Source organism: Amborella trichopoda, chromosome 4 (assembly GCF_054954075.1).
Source record: "Amborella trichopoda isolate Santa Cruz 75 chromosome 4, AtrichopodaSantaCruz75HAP2 v2.0, whole genome shotgun sequence".
Lineage (NCBI taxonomy): Eukaryota > Viridiplantae > Streptophyta > Magnoliopsida > Amborellales > Amborellaceae > Amborella > Amborella trichopoda.
The window spans coordinates 40,313,679-40,332,516 of NC_142339.1; the positions used below are offsets into that span (position 1 = coordinate 40,313,679).

The 18,838-nt window shown below is 38.4% G+C and overlaps 1 protein-coding gene across 9 annotated transcripts in view; it reads left to right on the forward strand.

Annotated features, from left to right (window-relative positions):
• The window catches only part of RAD54 (DNA repair/recombination protein), a 60,395-nt gene that overhangs the window by 31,303 nt on the left and 10,254 nt on the right, over positions 1-18,838 (forward strand). For all 9 annotated transcript variants that reach the window (XR_016054483.1, XR_016054482.1, XM_020661886.2 and 6 more), the window contains 5 exons: positions 693-812; positions 931-1,044; positions 1,128-1,211; positions 1,305-1,382; positions 1,468-1,526. Coding sequence is in view for 7 of the 9 variants with exons in the window: in XM_020661886.2 (XP_020517545.2) it covers positions 693-812; positions 931-1,044; positions 1,128-1,211; positions 1,305-1,382; positions 1,468-1,526 (455 nt within the window). In the remaining 2 variants the exon portion in view is untranslated. The remainder of the gene's footprint in view (positions 1-692; positions 813-930; positions 1,045-1,127; positions 1,212-1,304; positions 1,383-1,467; positions 1,527-18,838) is intronic.

An 18,838-nucleotide genomic window follows, 5' to 3' on the forward strand; every position in this document is an offset into this window, starting at 1 on the left:
TTCTTTGTAATTATCGACATTTGTTTTCACTTGGTAATGTTGCTTCATCCTTCTCTCCTGGAAATTGTGCTTGATCTTTTAGATAAACTTGTACTTCAATATGATTGATGTTTTTATGGAAGTTAAGGCTTTGCTGCAATTCTGAAATGCATGCTGCTGGAAAACCTTATTGTTAGCGAAGGACATTGTCCAAAATTCTGCTGTTATGGATGATTCGGAAACAGTGTCTTGTTTCCTACACTTTTGAAAAACTTGAGGTGTTCTTGTAATGGATATTCCAGTAGGAGGGCAACCAGCCCAATCTTTTTCTTCATGATTTGTATGATTGGATTATTTTTATGCTATTGTTCTGTTATGTTTTTTACATAGGGATGTGTCTGATATTTTCTTGTATAGAACTTTTAGTGGCTTTGGAAATTCTTTGCCTTCCTTCTGGAAGTTTGGGGTTATGTTGGAAAGGTGCATTATTGACTGAATTGGCCCTCTAGTGCTTATAACTAGTCATAATCAGTGATGGTGTGTCTAGAAACAATATATTTATCTGATCTTCTGATGAATTCGCCTGTTTCCTTCTATGGAAGTGCTCCCCATGTGTGCATGGATAACAAATTATCTGTGTTTGTATCTGCTCTTTCTGTAAACTTCGTATCTTTGAACTTCCTTTGGTTTAATAGTGTATTTCTGTTTATCAGACTCTTGACCTTTTTGCTCAATTATGTCGGGAAAGAAAGTACCCTTTCTTGAGGTTGGATGGAACCACTTCTGTTAGTAAACGGCAGAAGTTGGTGAACAAATTCAATGATTCCTCTCAGGTTGTTTCGTTGTTCCCATTTTCTTCGGCCACAAAATGTGAGCCTGATTTCTTAATAAATTCTTGAATTTATATATTTTTTTATGTTATACTTTTTGAATGTTAATTATTTTCTGCAGGATGAGTTTGTATTTCTTTTGAGCAGCAAGGCTGGGGGTTGTGGTCTGAATCTAATTGGGGGAAATCGGCTGGTCTTATTTGATCCTGATTGGAACCCTGCAAATGACAAGCAGGTAATAATATAGTAGTATGTTGCCTCTGCATGTGTTTCCTTTACTGTTTTTAACATTCTTGTCGTTTTTTTGTGATTTTATAGGCAGCTGCTAGAGTTTGGAGGGATGGCCAGAAGAAGAGAGTATTCATTTACAGGTTTTTAACCACTGGGACAATTGAAGAAAAGGTATGCATTATGAGCTATGAACCTAAATTGCGATCATTATTGGGCCGCACATTCTGTATGCTTGATTCATTTGTATCTCTGTATTATGTGTAGGTATATCAGCGTCAGATGTCAAAAGAAGGGCTTCAGAAAGTGATTCAACAAGATCAGAATGACAATGTGAAAGCAGAGGTTTTGTTAGCCTATTCCATTGTTGTAAATTTGATATTCGACTTACTTTTCTGAAACGTAAGGGGCGGAGATATTCCCACTGCAGGTGAACTTCCTTTCAATGGAAGATTTGCGGGATCTTTTCACATTGCATGATGATGTAAGGTAAGGTTTATTTGTTCTTTTTCTATTTAAATTTTTTTTTATGACTTTATAGTCCTAACCTTTTTCCTGCTACTTGCACTAGTTAGAAAACATTACTACAATACAAAGGTGTCCATGTAGAAACAGGGGAATGTAATGCTTCACTTTCTTTATCTAGTCAATGAAAAAAATGGTTTTGATTAAGCTTTTGACAAAACTGATTCTGGGCTTGTAATCTTAAACTTTCTAGCTAGATGGTCAATGATATCTACGTGTTTAACTTTCCTTGCTTGAAAATGCTCATTCCTCTCATGGGTATAAAGGTTTTTATTTAGGAAAGAAAAAAATTATGGAGGAGAAAATTACATCAAATTCCTTGTTACCCTGTCTTCTAGTTAAAACTTAGCATTTATGCATTCAATATATTTTGTATTTATTTTTATTTTTGTGAATATATGAGTTACCAACTTGATGTGTAGAGTCATGCTGTAAATTACCATTAGACTACTAGCAATCCCCTACTTCTAGTCTATAGAGTTTAGAGAAAGCTTGATTTTTGCTTAAAATTATTGGAACATAGTTGTTAAGTATAAAGTTATCATAACAATTATAAATAACTTCAGGGTTTTGTTAGGGTACTCCTACAAATGGAGTATTTCATTAATGTATTCAATAGTTTTGGACACTCACCTTTACCCTACATTGTACTAACCTTCTGTCTAAGAGTATTCTAGGTAATTATTCAAGGGTAAAATAGAAATTCGTGATGAAAGAAAAACATTTACTATCGTGGAGAATGGTATCATCTATATGAGGTATGAGATCACTCACATGGAGCATTAATTGCTTTTTAACTACTAATACAATGCGCTAGTTTCTTAAAGGAATATCTATTATGCTCCTGCTAATTACGAGAAAATCCCGAATTACGAGAAAATACCATTGCTCGAAAAATTTTGAATTAAAAAGCAAGGATAAAAAGTGTTAAAAATTATTGAGCACATTAAGAAAATACTCTATGTATAGGAGTACCTTAACAAAACCCATAATTTAAAGGGTAATTTATCAAATTACCTATGAGAGTTTAATCGAAAAATAGAAAAGGGTCCAAATTTTATTGAACTATAAATTAAGGTACGGGAAGAGTTCCAGATGCCTAAAAGGTCACTTGTTTCTTTTACATCTAAGTTCTGTTAAGTGAACAAAGACCACCGTTTGATCAACTAGCTTGAACTACAAAGATGATGTATTTGGATGGTGCAGTTCAGCCTATGAGGACCCTTCTTGGAACATATGGTATGGAAGAGTAAGCTTTAACTGCAGCCAGTCAAGAATGTGATTTTCACTCTTCCACTTGCCACAACTGCATGCTTATCACAAAAATGTAAGATCTAAGAGTGATTGTCTCCCCTCTCCTACTGTCTTGAGTCATTTATATAGACTTTTCAGGCGGGAAGATTTGTTGTGATCTGATCTTTTTTCCAGCCTTGAGTCAATGATGATCTCCTTTTTATCATGTCACAGTTGAAAGTCAAATTTGAGCTTGACTCTCCTCTTCTTATTTTTTGCAGTATTATCTTTTTCTTGTTTATTAGCTTTTTATCTTCTGGGATCATGTTGTTTGAGTTTGTTTCTTCTGATATTTATCCTCTTATCCCGAGTTCATTTCGAAATAGAATATCTCTTTTTAATTGTCCTCACTGGGAACCATTTCTCTTACGAGGATTTTCCCTGCTGGTAGCCTTGTCATCACCCCATTCCCTTTGCGTGCCTTTGGTGTTATTTCTCCCGGTTATATTTTTGTTGGGGTTTTGTGGCCATTTAAAGGGCTTATGATAGCATGTACTAAAAATATATAATAAATTATTGACTCCAGTGCGAGTACAGTCCAGCTTGGATTGTAGGGCGTTAATAATGCCTTAGACTCACGAGTTTTGACTGGCTATGACTCAATGTGAAGTCTAAAAATCCATAGTCTTGGGCATTGTGTAAGCACAACTGATAAGGGTTTTAATGTGGGGTTATCCCTAGATGAGGTCAGAGATGTGCCCATGATAGTTGGCCAAGGGACATGGATTTGACCCCTATGTGTGATGGGTGGCCTATGAGGACAAGGGCCTAAATCCTCATCATTACCATCATACAACATGTACACTAGATAGCCATCTAGGAAGCGACCCTTTGGATAAAGGTATGTGATGTGTACATGTGCAGAAGAGATGACTCCCTGCAACACTGGACTGTGTTCAAAGTACCCATTGCGCATATTGTTGAAATGGGCCCTGGACTTGTCCTCAAGGAGGGACTTGTAATTCATGGTCTAGGATTGTATCTTTTCCACTTATTGGCTGACTTTGATGGTCAAATCATGAACCCCTACAATGGGTTATGGCTCATGGGATTGGTTGGGTCAGTTTGAGAAGGTGTAGTGAGTTGTTGTTTCTTTAGTTTTTTTGCTATAATCCTAACTCTATGGATCCAATTCCCATAAAACTTTCTTAGATATGTTTTAATTATTTTTTGGATAATTAAAATTAATTTTTAGACCTCTCTAGGCATTTTATTTTATTGAAATATGATTTTTAAATAAAAAATCAATTTCCTAGATTTATTATTTTTGGAGGTTTTATAAAAATCATTTTATTATCTGAAAATTATGTTTAGGGTATTGGGGGCCCATTGGGCTCATTGGGCCCACAATATTGTGGGTGTATGAGGTCCACATGGCCATCCACCTTCTCCATACTTTCCTAAAATAAAAGATGGCAGTTATGCCATATGTTGACTTGATATTTGAGGAAACCTTTTTATGTAGAGATTTTGATTGATTTCAAAATAGGTGTAAGAAATTAATTGTGATTGATTTCAAAGTAGGATGGTGTAAGAAATTGATTGTGACTGATTTCAAATTAGGAATGTGTAAGAAATGGACTGATTACTTTCTCTACACAAAACATTTGATGTGAATGGAGCTATGGAAACTGAGGGATAAGGTTCCACATCATTCCTTTAATCATGATGTTTGATTTAGGGAATGAATGCTTGAGATCTCTTCACCTTATAGATCTCCAATATCAAAGGTCAATATTAAACCTCATGATGATGGCAAAACCCTAACTCTAGAAACCCTAACCCTTGTTTATAAACACTAGCTGGGGGTTCTATCTCTCTCTCTATCTCTCTCTCTCTAAGCAACCAAGGGGGGCCAGCCCCACTCAAGCCTTCTCTCTCTTTTTCTCTCATTCGAATTAGGGTTTAGGAAAGAGTTAACCCTAAGGGGTAGCATGCCCAAGCCACACAAGCCCTAGCCCTAGGTTCTTGCCTCATGCTCATGTGTTGAGCCTTGGTCAAGGAAATCCCATGTAATGCTCTCTAAGGGTTTTGCCTAGTCTTCCCTAATTGTGAGGTGTATTTTTGAACCAAGATCTCATGCGCCATTGGTAGAGGAGATCTGGTTTGGGGTGTATGAAGTCCTTGGAGGTAACCTGAGGCAAGGTACGCGTTGTGTCATATTCAATGCTTCTGTTGCTTTCATTTCTTTCTTATGTAATTTTTAATTTACAAGATGAATGTAGCTTTCCCTTTAATGGCATGCAAGTGAGAGGTTTTTACTATTCCATTAAGTCAAATTGTATTTTTGGACACTTGTAAGTGATCCAGGTGGCAATACGTATAAAAGAGTAAAAGATTTTAATCGATATTGACTTGCCCAGTCACCTAGTCGACTTAACAATTTTATCGTAACAAAATACACCCAAATAACATTTTAACACTCTACCCATATCTTTTAATTTATTTTCAAAATACTTAGAAAATAATACATGGTCTTGAGTTGGAATAGTACCAAAAAGGTAAATTGTTAAATAGTTTATCTCTTATGGGTATTTTTAATAACTTCCCCTAAATCAAATAATGTAAGCTGAGTTTGGATTGCATTGTTATTGCTTTAGAATGGAATAGTGTAAGGTTCTATACTGGTCAATGGGAAGCTTTTTCCTAATTGTTTACGAATACCACTCACATGTAATGGCTCTTTAAACCCTTTTTCGGTTATAAAATAGAGATGGGCAGACCCTTAAGGTTTTCTCTTTCTTGGGCAGACCACTCACATGGAACGGCTCTTTCAATATTCTATTTGGATTGATCATTCTCTTCTATACTAAGATGTTCATTTAGATCATCAAGGTGTGGATGGTACCATTGTGGCACAACTTCTTCTTAAGGTCTTTCTTTGAATTAGGAAGGCTTTCTATAATTTCATTATTTGATGACACTCAGATATGAGTTCTCCATAACCAGTAAGTTGGTTTACTATTATAATCATGTCATCAAATCCACCACCAATTGGTTTTCTTTCATTTTCTTTTGGTTATACCTTTCATATGGCTCACGCTTTGCTATGGAATTATCTTCGGTGTACTTTTTCTCCACAGCCTCCACCATATTTTTAACATTAATGTAGGTTTTAATGACCTTATGCAATCAATCATTCAGACAATTCAATATAACACCCCTATGTTGGGTTTTTGTCCTTTAAAGGTCTAGAGAAGTTGTAAAAAAAAAAAAATATAGTGGAATATGCACTTCAGTGGGAGTGTATGTTGACTGACCAAGGGTTGGACGGATCCTAGCCCTGGTCATGTTTAAAACGTTTGGCCCTAGGCATGTGGCAGAGAGGTGGGTTATCCCTTGTTGAGGTCAGAGAGTGCCCAAGGATCATGTTTGTCGGCCAAGAGAACTATGTAGTCTCCTGTGTGAGGTTGTAGGTCTGTGATAGCAAAGGCCAAATGCTCAATAGACTTCCGCACAATATGTACATATGACAGCCGCATGAGAAGCAACATTTTTTACAGGGACACGTGTACATGTACATTGAGAGAGCTCCTTTTGCACTGTAGTGACAAATGCTAGACTTGCTCTTAAAGGGGATAACTTCCAGAATCATAGTCCCACTGTTTTATTATCCAATTTTGACAAGCCAATCATGAGCCTCTGCATAGAGATTGTGGGTAATGAGACTTTTGTTGGGTTGGATAAGCGAACATTTGTGGATCATGGCTTCTTGGGCGAGTTGAGCGACACTAATGGGACTTTTGTTGGGTTGGATAAGCGAACATTTGTGGATCATAGTTTCTCGGGCGAGTGGAGCGCCCTTAGTATCGCTTATTTTGACCCAATAGTACCAGTCCACTCATAGTATATTTTATTTTAGTATTATAAATGTTTCTTTGATTTTTAAATATTTTTTTTCAGAATATTGAAATATTATTTTTGCTGTAAATTTCCACGCCCCTATTTTATTGCTGAAGGGGGGTGTCACACCACTTTTATTTAACAAAACAAGGGGCCACGTTTTTTTATGAGAGAAAAGGCGGGCACGCCGCTTTTTGTGGGACAATCTCCCATGCTTTTTTTTTAGGAAGAAAGGGGCACACCTCCCTTATTTTAAAATCAAATTTAAATTTGATAAATCCAAAGATTTGAGATCTAATGAGATATGGTTTCCAAATATTGTGGAAAATCTAAATTAGATTTATCTAGAAAATATTTTAAGTTTGATTTCAAATTTAAAAGGATAAAGTTTAAATATGATTGGTTTGATTTAAAGGGTGGATTTGGTCAAATGGGATAAGGTTCCTAATTTTTCTACCCAAAATCATAATGACTGATTTTTGGGATGGATGGCTCTGATTAAATCTCTTGCCCTACGGAGTTCCTATTTATTCGAATATGGTGTATCTGGAAATTAGATAAGCAAATCCTATTCAAACTAGAAGATATTCAAACTAGAAGATAAGTTTTCTTTAGATCTCCTTCTATTTAAAGATGAACCTATTTGAGATCCAATGACAAGATTTTCTATTCCTCCCAAGAGATCTCTCTCCCTCACGTAGCAATTATTGGGATCTCTCTCTCTTCCTCACGCACCAAATTTGGGGGAGACCTCTCTCTTCCTTCCTCAAATTTGGGGATCTCTCTCTTCTCTCCATGCCAATAAAAAGTTCATCTCTCTCTCTCTCTTTTATTTTACCATGCAATCTCTCTCTCTCTTCTATATTTTTTTCTTGAAAGAAAAATTAGAGGTGGCCTATTTTAGAAAAAATTAGAGGTGGCCTATTTGAGGAGAAACCCTAAACTAGGGTTTGCTGTATTTTTCAAAGGACGACGAGCGAAGCTTAATTTACAAAGATATCAACTCCGAGATCAGCCCTATTTTGTTCCCATAACGTTTACACAAACCCTAGGTTATTTTTGAGCTTTCTATAACCCTAGAGAAAGAAGGATAGCCTACAAAGCTTCCCTATCTAAGAATTTTCAACAACACCTTAAGGGGGAAAAGTGCGCCATTGGTTTGGGAATCGGGTGTGGGGTGTAATAAGTCTTGGTTGGCTTCCCATTAGTTTTTATTTATTTTCAGTTTTATTTTTTATTTTTTTGTAATATTTCAGGAACTTATATTATGTTAAAAATTGTTGTAAAAGCTAGTTTAAATTTCCTGGATGGTTTTTAAAGAATTGTTGTAAAAACTAGTTTAAAGTTCCTGATGGTTTCTATTTGTCTTGGCAGTAAAATAAAGATCCTAGGTTGTATTTAGGGCATTGTTTTTATTTTCCAGCAATATATTGTGGCACATGTAAGTGGAATTCGGGTATTGGGAGTAAAGGAAAAAGAAAATTTTGAATTTAATACCTTGAGTTCCATATAGTCACAACTTACACCCTACATGTGAAATTATCATTTTTCCATGTAGTGTCTCTTAGCCTTTTTCCAATTATAGAAGCATCTTTAGATTCAAGTGAGGTTTCTTCTTTAATAACATACAATAAATGGATAGAATGCATCAAATAAGATACTTTAGTCATCCAGAGTATCTTTAGATTCAAGTGAGGTTTCTTCTTTAATAACATACAATAAATGGATAGAATGCATCAAATAAGATACTTTAGTCATCCAAAGTGAGAAATTATAACCATCATGTTTATCAAGTAGCAACTTTTACCAAATCAGCCATTAAAGCTCTAGGATTAGCTGGTTTTATAAAAAAATTATAACCTCTACGATCTGATACCAAGTGTTGGCCTAATTATAGTTGGGTCTTTTGGTTTTCAAAAAACGAATCAAGCTATATTAGCATGTAAACTGATATTCCTACTAAACCAGGAAAGTCATCAAATAGTTGTCATGCAAGCTTTCGCCTTTAATCCTTCATGTCACAGCAAAATCAATTACTATAGTTTGCTGGAAATCTCATTAACACTTTAAAAATCATGCATTAAGATCACAATTTTATGCTCAAAAGAATCAAAACCCAAAGTAGAGTATGGTTGTTGTAAACCTTATCCCAGAGTTCTAATCGACTGAATGGAAATTTCTAGCAAGCAATTTAAACTAAATTAAAACTCCATTGAAATAATTCAAATAAACTGGGAATAATGCCTTATAGTTTTCTTCTCTTTCATGAAACTTTCTCCAGCTTCATCTAGTACTTTAAATACAAAAAGGAACAAAATCATAGAACAAACTCATTTTGCAGAAACTTGTAGGCTTTGTTTTGTTCCTTCCCTAATGAGTGAAACTCATCTAGGATGAGCTTGCCACAAATAGAGTGCATGAGAGAGAAAAGAAGCCTACTGCAAACCCGAGTTAGGAGATAATCTAAAGAGAGCAATAGTGTATGAGAGGAGTACAAGGGAAATATGGTGCTGTAATTATCCTGATCGCTGTAAGATTCCCATGGAGCTGAGAGGCATGTCCTTATACTCAGCTGACTAGGAAGCATAAGAGAGAGAAAGAGGTTTTAGAGTGAGAGATAGAGCTCGTGCTAGTTGCCTTGACCCCTTCAAAACCCTTCCAATATATAGCCACTTCAAGAGGAGAAAGGAGTCTCTTGGGGAGAGTGGCCATGTGTTGGCTTACAATGGACGCATGTCTCATGTAGTTCAATGGCCCTTCCTTTGACCTTCTTATTTTCTTTTTAATCACTTTGAAGTGGGCCCGTTAATTTTGTAACATTTGTTTTCTTCCACATATTTGTGGTACAAACCATCATAGAGCCATAGTGCATGTTCCTATGGTTCATTTGTACATAATGTGCACCCTTTGAGCTGAGATGTCATCCACAGTCTACGTGTCACTGGTCTTCACATCCATTTTAGCTTGTGGAGCCATCCCTTTTGCATGAAGAGCTTTGGGTACAACATATGTCCGCAGGCCAATTTACCTAATAATCCGCAATTGTCAATCACACGAAGTGCCTATCTATCCAAACCTACTTGATGTAGGTGTAGTGTGCTGCAAATTTTAGAGTGAGAGTTTAGGTCTTTAGAGAAGATTTTCGGCCAAATTCCCTCAACAAAAGGGTAACAATAGTTATTCTTATGCAGGATATAATAGCTATAACGTCTAGAAGTTGTAGTGTGAATTTTGGGGTCAAATTGCCTCTTTTCAGGGGTGGAGTTGTCTTTATTTATTCAAGGAGCAAGGTTATTACTTCATGAGTCGTCTTTAATTAGGTTATGAGGTCTGTAAATAGGCCAGGAAAGAAGGGGGTGAGTAGTTCTTCAGATATTATTGCTTTGGGTTCTCTAGTTTAACCTGAAGTTTGCTAAGAAGCTTGACCTGTAAGCTTTTCCCTTTAATTTTTTAATAGAATTGCATATTTCCTTGGTTAATTATTCGCCATTGTTAGTACGATTTTGCATCAACCTTAAGCCCTTTATCTTCTATCTTCTTTCATCGGTTCAATGCATCAACTATTCTTTGGAATTGGTATCAAATGAAAATACCTTATTACCCTCGTATACTCAACACCTTTTCTCTCAGATTGGCCCCAGTGTTTGTTTAGAATTTGCTAGCCTAGAAGTCATCAATGTGTCAAATCATTAGATTACCATGTGGGTTGTATGGAAAACCAATGGCCACATTAGCCTCACTTTCAGAATTTAGTCAATTTGCCATATGTATATTAGCCTCACTTTCGGAATTTAGTCAATTTGCCAATTCAAGTGGATAACAAGGTGTCCTCTCATTTCTGTGCTAAAATGCTAGTATAAATAATAATTAGGTAAAAAGATTCATGGTTTCAAATAATAGTGTATTAACTAATGCTTGCAACATTACTATAACACCCTTGATTTCATAATGAATAGCATTTTATTCAAAGGCAAAACATGGAATTCAGCAGTCCAAGTGAATAATAGGTGGGCTCTTTTCATGTTCGATGCTAATCTAACTAAAATATTAGATACAAAATTTTTCTTTTATGAAACATTTAATTACTAACACATATAACATTACTTTAATACCCTTTCTTTTATAGCGATTCACATGCCATTGCAAAAGGCAAAACGTGGAATCCAACATTCCAAGTGGATAATAACTAGGGTTCCTTTCCGGTTCTATGTTGCAAGACACATTTTAAAAAAGAACTGTATATATTAGACAATAGTAAAGTTGCTGTTTTTTGAAATTGAAATAATGAATTTAATGGTTGCACACTAAATTACTATGTTACCTTTCCCATTGGGTAATTCACATTTTTTGTTGAGGGCAAAACACATATTTTGGCATTCCAAGAATAAGGTGGCATTTGGACCGCCATGCAGTTTGCCACTTTTAAAGTGATTTAGCCAAAAAATAACAAAATATTAATGTTTTTATTAAAAACTAGAACAACACTGGTTAGGAAGGGTGATTTTTGAATAGAAGGCTTTGAAGGGGCAAGGGGAAAGCCGACAAGGACATGGATGGAAGTAGTACAAAGAGATATAGGTACAAAGAGATATAGTGACTTATAATGTGACTCAGGGTATGGCCCTTTTATAGAGTAGAAGGGTGGAACAAGATTCATATAGCCGACCCCAAATAGTTGGGATAAGGCTCGGATGATGATAATAATGATTATAATTAATAAGTGCTTGCACATCACCATGATTGCTCTATCAAACCCACATTGGCCTAATTGCCATTTTCTGGAGATTTCTAATCTCCCATATCAATAATACACGATCTAGGGCTATGATAGTAAAAATAAGGGAGCAAAAAGAAGAAAAACGAAACTTGTGATATTTTCTCCTACTTTGCTCAGGCATTCGGGTATCCTCCAAAAGCGTGAAACAAAATATTTATTTCAACAGATCAAATGTAAGATTTCATAGCCCAACTAACCCGAAGTTCTTGGAGTAAGTTCCGAGGTCATGTATGGGTTCAAGGTTAAAAAGTGATGTTACAACAATCCTTACATGCCACTGTCTATAGAAGTTTTTAGTACGCTAATGGGCAAGTATACAAGGATGAAGGATCAAAGCTTGTGGATACATGAATGCTTGCACATTAGTGCCTGACCTACTGACCTAGTGATGCGTAAGTGCACGGTGCACAGAGCACACTGCAGTATTCTAATGGACAATGGCACTTGGTAACTGCAAGATACAAGGATCAAAGCTTGTGGATGCATGAATGCATGCACATCAATGCTTGCCTTACCGACCTAGTGATGCCTAGCTCCACAGTGCACTGAGTCTGTAATATGTCTTGATCGAGATTCAAGAAAAATGGGCCATGAGACATTCTCACTTCCATGAGTGCAAATGCTTGAAGCAAATTTTGTGCATTACATTTCTAACTGCTTTGTGTCGAAGGCTAATGGCAAACCTGGAGTAGCATTCTCATAGGAGCCCAGCCATGGTGGAAATCCAATTATCAGAGTAGATACATTTTTTCCTTCTATAGTCAACCATGATCTACACTTCCTACTTATGTGTTGGATTTGGTGCTATCCAAAATCACCACATAAAGAAATTCCATATTATGTGGGATTGAGATATTCCTATATTTTATGGGATTGAGATTGATATTGATAAGTTTCGTAAGGGAAATAGAAATCCAAAAAGGATTAGGACTCTTGGATATATCTCTTGGTCTTTTGAGATATATGTAAATCTATAGGAAGTTTCCTTTTTAGTATGGATTCCTAATTTTATATATATGGGATGAAAGTGCAGAGAATTAGTGTGCCCTATTTGGGTCACCATATGGGAATGGTGGTTCCTTTAGAGAGAGAGGGAGATAGGGCCTTCTGTGTATAAGATGCAATTTCCTCTTAGAGAGAAGAGAGCTTCCTATGAAGAAAAACATTCATGATATAATGCGTGGAAGCTCTAAACCTGACGGTTAATTTTTGACAAATAAAGTATATGAAATAAAGTATGAAACATATATCATAAGAATACAAGGATTTATGTGGTTCACCCCAGAAGGGATACATCCACGGGTACAACAAACTGAAATCCACTATACCAATAAAAGTTACTTCAAATATTTAGGAACAAACCTCGACAAAAACATGGTTGAGCAAACCCTTTTAAACCTGCTCTCTCAAACGGCACCATGTCGATTTGTCATCTCGATTCCATAACTAGATCACTGTCTAGGAAGAGAACAACTTTGAGAGCAAACGAGACTTTATCTCATTAAAAGGAGAAACAACCCAAAATCTCCATGGGAACCGTTTCTCTACAAGAAACCAACTTCTCACTCTACAGGAGTCTTTAAGAGGCATCATCTATTGTGTGCGGAAGCTTTAAACTCGATGGGTTAATATTTGACAAATAAAGTACGAGAAACAAAGCATGAAACACATACAACTAGAACACAAAGATGTACGTGGTTCATCCCAAAAGGGCTACATCCACGGGCACGGCAAATAGAAATCCACTATATCAATAAAAGTTACATCAAAGATTTTGGAACAAATCTCGACAAAAACCAGAGTCGAGCAAACCCCTTTTAAACCACTCTCCATTCCTTCTCTTTACTTCTGGCAATCATTATTGACAACACCAGATAGAGACGCGAGAGCAATGAGAAACTGACTTTCTCTCTAACTAAAAGGGAAACAACTCAAAATCTCCATGGGAACCGTTTCTTTACAAGAAACCAACCTTTCACTTTGTAGGAGTCTTCAAGAGGCACTATTAATATTTCTCTTCATAGGAAGCTCTCTTCTCTAAGAGGAAATTGCATCTTATGCACAGGAGGCTCTGCCTCCCTCTCTGTTTAGAGGAACCACCATTCCCATATAGTGACCCAAATAGGGCACACCAATTCTCTGTACTTTCATCCCATATATATAAGATTAGGTATTCATACTAAATAGGAAACTTCTTATAGATCTTACATATATCTCAAAAGATCAAGAGATATATCCAAGAGTCCTAATCCTTTTTGGATTTCTATTTCCCTTACGAAACTTATCAATATCAATTTCAATCCCACAAAATATGGGAATATCTCAATCCCACATAATATGAAATTTCTTTATGTGGTGATTTTGGATAGCACCAAATCCAACATTATGCACTTGTCATCTTCATTTTCGTTCTTTCCGTACTACTTGACAACATCAATTTTTAGACCCATAAGGGTATCATGAGACAGATAGGGAGAGAAGTAAAGGGGGAGGGAAGAACCTACACTATCACCCTTTACTTGCTCATATTAGGATACTTACAGAGCCGGTTCTCCCATGATCAGTGCAGCAATGGGTACCACGTGCATCACTTGCTGTCAAACCCTACTGTCATCCAAAGGTTTTGAACCCTTATCAAAACAAGGGATCTATTCCTTTTATGAAATAGGCTGATCTCCCATCTTCAATTCTATGTCACCTCCTCATTCTCTTGATAAGGAGCAAAGACCTTCATACCATCCTGCATTCGAGTCAACCTCTATGTCACCTTCCTACCTTCCCATATCCGAATTACATCCAAGTCACATACCTATAATTCGCTTTCCTGGTCCTGTGAATCACCTTTCTACCATCTTGATCCTGGGCCATCCTCTACTTTTTCCTTTGTTACGGCCATGGACATGTGCAAGCTGTTGGAAGTCTTATAGATGCTAGAGTCTGCCAACCAAGAATTGTTGATTTTCAGGTAGAGGCACATGACCTACTCCTAAGAACTACCTAAGGAGAATCCAATGGCTCAAGAGCAGCCATGATCGACAAGAATTCTAGAGCATAGTGTGAGTATTGCGAAATGTTGTGTTCACTGTTTTCTGCTTTTATATATTAATAGTCATTCCTTTTGACTTTGCTTTCGAGAGCCATGAAAGGTTTATGGGGTTGGCTGTGGGCAAGTGGGTTATATTAAACTTATATGGCCTTTTCTAATTTGATTATCATATCTTGCTTGTTGTATTTATGTTATGCCTGTGTTTTTCTTTAACTTTAGGCTATAGATGACTTCTTGTATTTATCTTATACTTGTGTTTTTCTTTTACTTTAGGCTATAGATGATTGTATCATAAAAGTCTATTGTATCTCATTTTCCTCACTTACATATATCTGCTACCAGTCAATCATTAACTTCAAATATTGATTAATATGTTTAAAAATTCATTTGCATGGAAACATAAGCAACCCAGTCTGGCCCCGGCCCCCAAACCGCATGGGCCTAGGTAGGCCCCTAAGCAGATATGTGCCTTGGAACTTGCCTAAGCGCAAGATTATCCTTCTTGGTGGCCAATTGTCCTCTAATTGAGATAAGTGATATCATCAGAACATTCGAGTGCCTCTGATCCTCTTCCTAATAATCTCTAGGATCAAGGCCTATAGTCAAAAGGAGAAGGCTATTTTTCTTTTTAACCCTTCCGCTAGAAGTGACTTAACAAGGAGGAAAGTAGATATCTTCAGAATGCTTCTCACAACCCCCCCTCCTCTCGGTGTAATGATTGAGTCCCTTTAACTTTGTGTCAAAGTTGTCGAAGTGATTGATGTCCTTAAAGGATTATATTTGTTTGTCTGGAATATGCAATATAGCTCTAGTCCTCATGATACCTATTTTGGTAAACGTGAGTTTACGATATATAATTGGGTAGCTGGCAAAATATAAAGTATGGACAAACATGAAGAGTGTTTGGTCCACCAAAGTGCATTGAGAATTATGCTGAGGTAGATACACTGAGGGTGTGTTTTATAACAGGAAGTTAGGGGGAGGAGGAAGGAACTTCCCTTTTACTTTATAAGTTATGTGATTTATACGCCGAACTTATACAGTAAAAGAGTCCCCCTAGAACTTCCTTACTCCCTTGTGCTTTAAGAAAAAAAGTTCCATCTAAAATGATGGAAAGTAAAATAGGAACTTGGCCCTCGAAGAGGGCTTCTTCTTCAAGCCCTATTCTGCCTCGCTAACTTATATTTATATTTATTTTGTTAGTTTATATTTATATTATATTATATCATATTATATATATATCTTATATTATATTATTTATATATATTTATATTATATTATATATTATAATAAATAATGTATTATATATTATATAATACAAATGTACATTAATAAAATAAATTTATATTACATAAGTATGTATGTTACATAGAATACAATTATATATTAATAGTTTAATATATATTTGTATTCTATAATATATAATATATTTTATTATATAAGATATTTTATTATAAAGTAGAAAGCACTGTTGGCGTGTAGGTAACCTTTTTCACTGAACTTACTTGAGAGTTTTGAGATCCTCTGAGATGAAGGGAAAGCGTCGCCATTACTACCCTTCGTCGTTCTGGGCTGGTATCTATGACTTGTACCCTAAGACTCATCTTCTCCAACCTTCTTCCAGCAATCTCCCTTCTCGTCATCACTCAAAGCTTCCTCTGTCGCAAGTCGGTATTCGCCTCGCTTCCTTAGCCCAAGTTGTAGCTGCCTCCAAATCAGCCAACCCTAACCCTCCTAACCCTTCTCACCTTTCAGCTCCTTTCTCTGCCCCTTCGCCTGCTCTCTGTTTCTTGGACCCTCTTGGCTCATCTCCTTACCTCCTGTTCTATGTTCCTTCTTCCCCAACGGAGTCAGAGGCTTACAGATCCAAACTAAACGCCTCCCTTATTGGAAGTTTCAAACCTAGATGGGATGACATTAGAGGTATTGAGAAATGGGCAAGGGGATGCTGGACGGAGCCTAACCTCATTTGTAGTCGCCTATCGAGTGGAGAATTCTTGTTCTCTTTCCCACAGGAGCTCAGCTTGCCTTACAGGAATTTGCTGGCCTTTCTTAAAGGAGCCTCATATTCACTTCGGGCCTAGTCTCTGGATGAAGGATCCTTCAAGAACAACGGATCTGGCTCACCCTTTCTCACATTCCCCTTCATGTGTGGTCATTAGAAACTTTCTGTAGAATAGCTGCTGCCTGTGGCTCTCTTATTTCCATCCACTGGATCTCCATGGAATTCCTTTCTCTTGGAGCCATTCGTCTTCTTTTGGAGGTCCTTGATCCCTTTCGAATCCCTCAAGCTGTCTGGCTTGAAGCTGAAGGACTGTTTACCTCGTCTCTACTTCCTGGGCTTGAGCCTTGCCCTCCTCCTTTAGATTCTTGAGACAGGAACGACTTTTTCCAGTGTCGAAAAACCCAGCATCCTGAACAGTGGTGGAAAGGAAAAAGGGATCAAGTGATAGGCCTCCAAGACGTTCCCCAGACCCGGGCCCGATTAAGTCGCGCTGCCAGAGTCAAAACCTGTCCATCCGGAGAAAGCCCCTAAAAGCTGCTACTTGGGTCCCAGTTTCGGGCCCTGACTTGATAGACTAGAGCAAGGGTACTCTAGCCATGACCTTCTCTCAAGCGAGGCCCACTTCCTTTCATCGACCTTGGAAAGAAGTTTTGGAGGACTCCTCCCCCCCTCCTTTTCCCCCCCGACTTGAGGACCGACCCGGCCCTTCAAGCTCTAGGAACTCTCTAAAACCTGACCCTTGAACCCGACCCGCAAGACGAGGAACGTCGACCCCATCAGCTCGACTCTCTCGGTCTCCTCACCTCTCCGTCGCCTTCCATGTGTCCATGCCTTTCACCTACCCCTGACCACCTGTGAGTCGATAAGATTGCCCCCCCTCATCTTCTGCCAGAACCGTCTTCAGTTGTACAGCTGTCCCCATTTGAGAACAGCAGGCAGCCCCCGTCGACGCTCCCCTTGCCGCCCTCACACCACGAGGCAGTGCCCCCATCTCCTCCAGGCCACGTGCCCGCGTATCCGTCGAGAAGCATGCACCCTCCGCAGTCCATCCCTGCAGTTTCATTTCCCTCTTTCCCTCCTCCTTCTTCCTTTCCTCCTGCACCTCCAGAAGCTGCTTTAGATGCCAGCCCCCTTCACTTGAGTTCACCCCCCCCTGCCTCAAGTTAGGTTGCTTGGACCTCTTCCCACCTCCCAAGCCCCTCCCTTCCTACGCCCTTTCTCCCTCTCCTTTTGCCCCTTTTCCTTTGACCTATTGTTCCTCGGCCAGAAGCTTTCGGACCCCCTGTCCTCCAGAGTTTTGGTTCCTTTAGGCATTGTAGCAGCCCTTTCGATGGACCCCTCTCCTCCTGACTCGACGTTCCTCTTCGACCTGTTGTCTCCCCACATCACCTTTGTCCCTCACCTGGTTCACATTCGGCACGTTCAAACCATCCAGGTAGTCTGGCCCCCATCCTTTCCCTACGCCGTCTCCACTTATTCCTCCTACTAGTCCCACCTCTTTCTAGCCTGCATCCCTTATGGCCAGTTTTCATTCTCTACTCAGGGACTTTTTGCCCCCTCAGTTTACTCGCCTACTCCCTCACTTGTTGATATCCCTCCTGTTCCCCTTAGCTCTCTACCAGATTCCCCTCCTGGTTCCCCTACAACCTTCCAACACCCTCTCTCTTAGGGATTCACCTAAGCCTGTTACTCCGCCTCTCCGTTCTCTTTCCTCTGACCTATACCCTTCGAACCCTTCCTCTCCTTCTCCCGACCAAGCAATCTTGGAACTTGCTAACTTCCTCGTGCATTTGGAAAAGCAAGAAGGTACCTCGGAGATGGCACTGGACTCCTTGGAACCGGAGGACCTAGCACAGGGTACTGCTCTCAGCTTGGTTTCAGAGGCCTCAAAGGTCCTTACCCCTTTAGCATCGACCTCTGACTCGATCGATCCTTTAGAATATGATGGCCCTACCCACAGGCTTATGACAATCGATGTTCAGACTAGGTTGCTGGTGAGACTCAGAGGACAAAGGGAACTTTGCAATCTTTTCACCTCCTTACCATTCGCCGGACAGCCGTAGACCTCACTTTGCCCTTAGCATCAGAGAACCGCCCGAGGAGGTCTCTAAGATTAGCCTCCTCCCACCTCCATATTCCCAAAAAATGAAGGTTCTAATCTAGAATGTGAGAGGCTTAGGACAGGCCTCTAGGAAGTCTGTGGTCAGAGCTTTCACCTCCAAACTATCCCCCACTATCCTAGCCTTGTTAGAAACAAAACCATTTGACCTTAACCTTCAGCTGATCTGTCGAGTGTGGGGCAGAAGGCCATG